At 38.0% G+C, this 8158-nt stretch overlaps 1 protein-coding gene and 1 pseudogene across 1 annotated transcript; one reads left to right on the top strand and one right to left on the bottom strand.

The window, feature by feature from the left end:
* Window positions 1–3099: 3099 nt before the first annotated feature.
* On the top strand, window positions 3100–5960 carry LOC132268608 (putative F-box protein PP2-B12). Its single transcript, XM_059769435.1, has 3 exons — window positions 3100–3454; window positions 4840–4958; window positions 5058–5960. Exons 1-3 carry the CDS (start codon window positions 3179–3181, stop codon window positions 5530–5532), a joined length of 870 nt encoding a protein of 289 aa, XP_059625418.1. The 5' UTR covers window positions 3100–3178; the 3' UTR covers window positions 5533–5960.
* A 1237-nt stretch (window positions 5961–7197) lies between these two features.
* Window positions 7198–8158, bottom strand: part of LOC132270082 (DNA-directed RNA polymerase subunit beta''-like) — a 1229-nt pseudogene continuing 268 nt past the window's right edge.

The following is an 8158-nucleotide window of genomic DNA, read 5'->3' as shown; positions in this document are numbered from 1 at the left end:
GCAAGATGTTCAGACGTAAGCAGACTAAGGTGGGGCTTCAAAAGAGGTGGGGCTTCAAAAGAGATGGATGCAGGATGTTCAGACGTAAGCAGACTAGGGTTCTAAGCCATAACCGGAGCAGTTTGGGTGGTCACTGAGGCAACTGGGGAAGTTACAGGGGCAGTCGTGGAAATGGCTCTCCTTATGCTGAAAGAGGGAATCTGGATGTGTTCCATAGTGGCATTAAGGACTGATATGTCAGAAAGGTTGTCCGGGGTAAGAAGATTGGTAGCAGATGGGATGTCATTTAGAACCTTCTCGTTCAGATGATCAAGCCTAGCGCTGCAAATGCTGAAAACCAATTCATCGTGAGGAATGTGAAGGCAACGATAAAGGAAAGTGCAAAAACGAGGAAGGCAAATTTCACAAGGGCAATCGTTCTTGTGCTTCTTATATTTCTTAGATAAGGGGATAGAATATTCCCCAAAAGTGGTCAGGATTGGGAAAGTCCGAGCGAATGGTGTTTGCCAAGCCCTACGACAATCAAGTTATTTCTCCAACCCTTTTCAGAGGCAAGTTTGTCAGTGCATATGGATCATTTCTCAAAGGGAAAGAAGTGAAAGTACATGTCATTGGTTCTGATTTTGGTGACTCGATAGCAGAGAAGGAGGTCTATGATGTCTAGATCGAGATTCCTATCATGATTCAAGAGCAAGAGAACCGATATTACCCTAAGGAAATTGGGGTTAACTTGGAGAGGGGAAAACCCTAATTTATTAAAGACATAACAGAAAAATGAATGTAAGGGAAATCTAATTACATTTAATTGGAGAACAGAGAAGAGGACTTCTCCTGGAAGAAGACCCTCACCGGATCTCTCATCCAGGTCCTTGGGATAGTTTCTAATGAAGACATCGTTAGGAATTTCGTTCTTCGAACGAAGAGCCTCTAAATCAGGGGCCATTGTACTGGTGAAGGAGTTTGTTAGTTTTAGGTTTTCTTTCTTTTAGGAAAAATAGTGAAAAGCAAAATCCTCAAAAAATAGTAAGGGATTGAGACTAACCTTAGAAAGAAGGTCTACAGAATATACCGCACCGGAAGGAAAGATGAGGAGTTGTGAAGGAAAAACTCACCGGAGAAAAGAAGAAGAACTCAGCGTAGAAGACTGGTTATCGGCAGAAACAATTGAAAGAGACGATACTTGAAGGTCAAGATGATGAAGGTAGAGAAAAGACGAGCTGGGGGTTTTGGGTTTTAAAGAAAAAGCGGCTCAATATCCAAAGGTTCGTGGCAATAATGATGCTTTAAATTTCAAAATGTGGGTCTCTGAATTAGCCGTTCGCTTCCCACGTCACCGTCTCGAGCAGTCTAATCGTAATTAAGACTTTTCGATAATCTCACCCTAATCAATTAGGGAGTGATTATGGGGGCAGATGAGGATACTAAGAATGGCATGGGCCAGGCACGACCCAGATTACTGGAAACGAGTCTAGAAAGGATACTTTGTTTGATTGGATCATCGCTTGTCAGGTCCAATACCCACTGAGTTAGCCTTGGAGTCCAACTTCAGAGCAAAGGAAGTGAGCCCATATCTAGTGCAAGCTCAAGGGATCAGCCCAGCGTGAAGAGTTAAGTAGGAAGCTTCTAGAGCAATTGTAGAGATCTATAAATAGATTGAAAAGAGAGGGAAAAAGGGCTGGAAATATTTTTGAAGTATAAAACTTTTCTTTCCAAATCAAGAAGAATTGTTTCTTGGATCTTCACTTACCTACTCAGAACTCGAATAGTAGAAGACTAGGTCTGATTCGAATACTAATTATAATGGGAGAGATGCTTGCCCAAACCTAAAAGCTTAAACAACTGATTCGTGTTGCACACTCACCCATAAAGATGTCCAATGGGTCGAGTTTGGGATGGGGCATCCCTTTCCAAACTCATCCCACCAATAAATTTTTTTCCCAAATCCGATTTGGGGCACCCAAATGTATATATTTTTTAAGAAAAATAATTTAAATTTGAATAAATTTAAGATAAATTTTATAAAACTTTTGTAGTATAGTCAAATATATAACAATCATAGTAACAAAAATGTTGCTAAAAGTTAAAATTATCACAAGAAATAAAGGAAAAAAGAAAATTATAGCTAATAAAATAATATTTAATTATATAATAATTTCTAATTGGGATAGATTTGGGGATTTGTGGGTTTTAATCTCTCTCCCCCCCAATCTGTCCATAATCCTATTAGAATGATCCCATATCTGTTCCAATAGGGACAAGACAGGTTAAATTGACATCCCTACTCACCCATGTATATTCAATCCAATTGCTAGTGTTATTTGACGAGGGACAAGAAGTTCTAACATCTACAAGGTACTATAATATTTGATACATTTCCAATAATTTTTATTCAAACACAATTTATATTTTTATTATTTATGGAATAAAGTGCAAAAAAACCTTAGGTTATATATGGTAAGAAAAAAAAAATCAATTCTTTGCCATTAATTGAAAAACGAAATGACAAAAATATCCTTACAGGCTAAATGAAATAAATAAAAAAAAACAAAACACTAGAATCCAAACGTCCTGTCGTCAGATTTTTTGGTCTCTCTCTTCAAATTATTATTATTTTTGTTCTCACCCTCTGTTTCATTCAGTCGGCGATGACGACCAGTATCGGTGGGAAAGGTATGGACGCCGGAGACGTTTTTTATTATTTGTGTTTGACTTGGTGGGTCCCTAAGAAACCCTAATAAGTCGTTCCACGCAAAGCAGATCAATTCAAAGTGGGTTTCTGTGTCTCTTCCTCCAATTAAGACTAAGTGTTGTTGAAATTCTTTGAGCGAAATTTCCGAGAAATGTATGTAAGTGTGTAATGTGTGTGTGTATATATATATATGTATATATATAAAACAAACTTCACTCTATTGTTTGTTCTTGGTAATTACAGTGTGTTTGCATACTTTTTGCTATACAATTTGGACACTATTAATAATTGATTTGTGTTGACTCTGATTCAACGCTTGCCCGCGTTTCTCGCTATGAAATGAAATAGGGCGAAGATTGCTCTTATATATATATATATATATAGTTATATACACGCATTGTTGTGGTCAGTAGTCTGTACTTGCAAGTTGTATATGCACGCCAGACTGTGGAGAGAGAAGATAGTTCTAGAGAGAGAAAGAGAGAAGAGATGGAAGCAGAGACCGGTATCAACGCATTGCCGGAGAATTGCATAGCCAAGGTGTTGTCTCTCACGAGTCCTCTGGAGACTTGCTGGCTTTCGTTGGTGGCATCCATTTTTCGGTTGGCTGCGGAATCCGACACAGTTTGGGAGAGATTTCTACCGTCGGATTATCAGGACATGATTTCCCGAGCGACCGATTCTTCTCGGCCGGTTTTTGCATCCAATAAAGAGCTTTATCTCCATCTCTCCGATCATCAGCTCATCATTGACAGTGGCTCTAAGGTAAAATATCGAATTTTATTTGACATGAATGATGCATGTGTATGCTGTTTATGTGAAAAGCATGTGTTCAAAATTTAAATGTGTCTAGGGTTTAGGTGTAGTATATTCAAAATTTTAATATGTTTACTTTTATGTGCGTATGTGTTTATATATATATATATATATATGTATATATGATTGTGATTAGTCATGAATGGTTTATTATTTACAGTTTTTTGTGGAAAACCAAAAATATGTTCAAAATTTAATTAATTAAAGGCTAGGTTTAATATATTCATGATTTTCATGATTTTACAGAGGGTGTAATGGTCAGTTCTGTTTTGGAGGAGCTTTGGTTCTTTCTAGTATTTTCTCTTATCTTCTAGACTACTACTTGTATGTACCTGTTTTTCGAGTGGAGCTTATCTGGGAAATACCACTAAAATAATATAAGGAATATAGAAGAGTAGATTGACGGAGAGAAAATCAGCCCAATTTGAGGACTGGAACGATGGTAGAGAAGACGAAGTCTGGAATATTGTCAGAGCCCAAAATCTTTGTCCTTTCCTTCTTACCTTTGCCACCTTTTTATAGTCCTAGGTCATTCAGGTGGTGTATGTTGGGTTCCGGATCAAGTGAGTCAGGGTCCGTATTCCTTTATGGATCATGTTGCCCTAATTCCTATTCTTTCAGTTCTGCTGCCAAGTGTACGTATCTCCTTGAATGACCTAAATAGAGGATATCTGTACAGGTCTCTGTATTTACTCCAGCCTATCTTTGGCTCTTATTCTCAAATTGGGTCCTGCCTTGGCAAGACTTAGCTAATTTTACATTCTTCATTCCAAAGTCCCTTCTGCATTCCCACTGGATTCAAAGAGTCTTACCGTTACCATTCTTTGTTCATTTTAGTCAGATCAAAGTTCAAGGTCTGTCGATCGACAGTTTGTGGCTTAGTCGGCTCGAGATTCAAAACCCGTCAATTGACAGTTTGTGACTGGGCTGGTTAGAGGTTCAAGGCCCATCGATCGATAGTTTGGTCGGATCGAGGTTCAAGGCCCATCGATCGACAATTTGTGACTTGGTTAGATCGAGATTCAAGGCCCATCGATCGACAATTTATGACTTGGTCGGATCGAGGTTTAAGGTCCATTGATCGGCATTTTATGTTTGCTGAACTGTACTTCCCATATGGACGGAATGTTGTCATTCTCTTGATTTAGAGCTGGCACTGAAGTGACGTGCATAACCACATCCACACTACTCTTTAACATTATGTTTACTATATTCAGCTAGCATTGAATTGAATTCCATTTGGATGGTTGCAATCTAGTTTATACACATTGTTTGCTTAAGTATTCACTTTCATGTATATATATATATAACTTCTCACTGGTGGCATTAAACAGAGTTTTTCATTGGATAAACGGAGTGGGAAGAAATGTTTCATGTTAGCTGCAAGATACCTCTCAATTATTGGGAGTGATACACCTATGTGTTGGAGATGGACTTCTCTAACCGAATCCAGGTCTATCTCTAACTCTGTGTTGTTCTTTTCTTCTTTTGTTTTCTCCATTTAAAAATGTATGGTGTTAATAATTTAACAAGTCCAAATACACAAAATCAGATTCACTGAGGTGGGAGAGCTTGTCAATGAACGTTTGCTTGAAATTCGCGGGAAGATAAGTACTCAGATGCTATCGCCAGACACAACCTATGCAGCTTACCTTGTGTACAACTGGACGACAGAAGCATATGGATTTGAAACCCAATCAGTAGAGAGCTGGGTACGAGTCAGTGGGAGTGAAAGGGAATTAAGGTGTTTTCATCTGTGTCCTAGTGGAGTGCAGAGGCGTCGGAAGACTCGGCAAATGGGCTTTCACGACATCCGTACTATGCAGAGACCACAAGTCCTCCAACAAGGGTGTCCGAAGCAGAGAGGGGATGGATGGATGGAGATGGAGTTGGGTAAGTACCTCAACAAGGATAGAGAAGATGGAGAACTAGAAATATGTTTGCAAGAAGTCAAGGGCGGACACATGAAAAGTGGCCTCATTCTTCAAGGAATCGAAATTAGGCCGAAGAATAATATAGTAAATTAATAAATGAATGGAAGAATGTACTCGCTCTCTTTCAAAATAAGTGTCATGTTTTGGGATCTGTGATTCACAAATCAAGACACTTATTTTGGAACTGAGGGAGTATGTGTAATTTTGTTGTTGGATCGAACTCGGTGTCCATCCAGCTATGTTATGATGCTTTTTGCAGGCCTTGTTGTTCAGTTATGAGTTTTGAATAGCAGAACATTTGAGATCTGTACATTTGGGTTGATGTACATAACTTCTTTTTCTTTTTTTTCCCTCCATCACTTTTTCTATTTGTGAAAAGCACATCTCCCTCTTTCTTTTATTGAATGGGCAAGTCTACCCAAAAGCAAGTGTAAGAATTGAAAGTCGGCGGATGAAAATGTAGGTTTGCTTACAAAGGACTACCGACTTTGTTCGAATATATTTGGTGAGACATTGAATACAATGCGTAGAAGTAACAGCTGTGGGTTGGGCTATCAATCTGTCGCCTTGGGCTCCTCCTATGTGGGATAACCCTCCCCAATTTATGGGCCTGTACATGTTACTTGTACTACTTATAGTTTATATATTGAAATTTAACTTTAAAAAAATATAAGGTAAAGGGTAATAAACTCTTTAAAAAATAAACTCCCTGAACTATTCTCTCGCTTAAGAAACCTCCTAAACTAAGTAGTGCCTTTTAAATTATTTAAAAAATGCAATCTAAATTACACGGAAGCTTGCTGGAAATGTTAGATTACAAAATTGCCCTTATCATTTTTTTATCATTTTAGTGCCAAACACTACCTTACACATTCCACATTTTATTTTAGCGCCAAACCACTACCCAATTAACTCATAAATCCATTCGAGAAACCATAGCTCCTTCAGCCATTGCCATATTGATGATAAGAAAAACCAAAATTAAAACACATTTTTATTATCTTATTTTTCAACTCATCACATCTTTATCATCTTTTATCTCACCATTATTGGTTTTGTAATAATGTTTCCTCACCCTATATCTGTACACCCAACGTAGGAGACGTGATCAAGAGAGAAATGCGTTGATGAATTTATTTGTCTGTTTGGAATCGGAATATTTGGTATCTATATATTATCTTTGTAATATATATATATATATATATATATATATATATATATATATTGCTTATCTTCATTTCATTAAAAGGAACAAAGTTAATGTGTTTGGATTAAATTAGAAGAACAGAATTCATGGCACAGTAACAATTGTAAGTCATTTTTCCGGCAACTGCTGTTAGCCCAAATCAATCTCCAAAAATTTATTTATTCCTTATCAATAACATTCGTGCAAGCCTATACACAGACGTATACCGACCCACCAGCCGACGACCACCAGGTCCACCACCACCCACCATTCACCAACAACCGGCCACCTGCAAACCCATCTTCTATGGTAATCCATACACATACAACCATAGACGGCCGCCACCACCACCCCCATCACCGCCGACCACCAACTAGCACTCTATGGATTATTTACCTTGGTCCTTAAGAACCCAAAACCATATCAAATACAAATGTAACTGATATTCATGTATTTTGCATATTGTTTGTAATCTCTTCTTGATATATTCATAGCTTTCCTGGGTTTTGGGATTACTCCCTCTCTCTAAAAATCAGTAAAGAAACAGAGATTCAAATACTTATTTGGCTTTGTTATTTTGAGGTTTGGCTTCTGACGTACTGTTTGGAAATTAAGTTGATTAAATATGTCGGATGAACCAAATCCTCATTGAATTTTATTTTTCCATTAGAAGGGGCTCGTACATGTTCTGCAGTACCCCTGTGAATACTCCGCCAGTATGAAAAGTTCTTAATGTTAATTGAGTACCCGGTTCTCCAATAGATTGACCCTCAATAATACCTACAACTTCCCCCAATTCGACCAGGTCGCCGTGAGTAGGACTCCGGCCATAACATAATCGACAAATCCAAGATGTACTCCTACAAGTGAAGGTAGTTCGAATAGATATTGGTTGTGCTCGAAAGGTTATGAATCTATTGATAAGTCCAATTCCAATATCTTGATTTCTAGTGGCAATGCATCGTGGACCCATATATATATCGTCTGCTAATACATGACCAATTAATGTTTAGATAAAAATTCTTTCCGGTATCATCCCATTTTGAGGACTCACAGAAATACCTCGAACGGTGCCACAATCTGTTCGACGTACAATAACGTGTTGAACTACCTCAACAAGCCTGCGCGTGAGATATCCAGCATCTGATGTTCGTACAGCAGTATCCACAATTCCTTTGCGGGCTCCGTAGCAAGAAATGATATATTCTGTTAAAGAGAGTCCTTCACGTAAATTACTTTGAATAGGTAAATCAATCATTTGTCCTTGGGGATCCAACATTAATCCCCTCATACCTACTAATTGATGTACCTGAGATGCATTTCCTCTAGCTCTCGAAAAAGACATTATATAGACTGGATTAAAAGGGTCAGTCATCCTAAAATTGGGATTCATTTCTTATCTCAAATATTCACTTGTAGCATACCATATCTCAATGGATTGACGTAATTTTTCTACCGCGTGTACATTCCCATAATGATGGTGTTTTTCCAAAATCAAACTTTGTTGTTCAGCATCTTGAACTAGCCATCCCT

This window comes from Cornus florida, unplaced genomic scaffold, assembly GCF_030987335.1.
Source record: "Cornus florida cultivar Cherokee Brave unplaced genomic scaffold, ASM3098733v1 CherokeeBrave_3.0.0_Hap2_Chr08, whole genome shotgun sequence".
Lineage (NCBI taxonomy): Eukaryota > Viridiplantae > Streptophyta > Magnoliopsida > Cornales > Cornaceae > Cornus > Cornus florida.
Note: the sequence above shows the minus strand (reverse complement) of the source record. Positions and strands in the feature narration are given on the sequence as shown.

What these genes read in the sequence shown, in the direction of transcription:
- LOC132268608 (XM_059769435.1), top strand. Translation starts at nt 3,179, where the DNA reads ATGGAAGCAGAGACCGGTATCAACGCATTGCCGGAGAATTGCATAGCC. An exon ending in TCATTGACAGTGGCTCTAAG is followed by an intron (nt 3,455 to 4,839) that starts GTAAAATATCGA and finishes GGCATTAAACAG; the next exon opens with AGTTTTTCATTGGATAAACG. An exon ending in ACTTCTCTAACCGAATCCAG is followed by an intron (nt 4,959 to 5,057) that starts GTCTATCTCTAA and finishes ACACAAAATCAG; the next exon opens with ATTCACTGAGGTGGGAGAGC.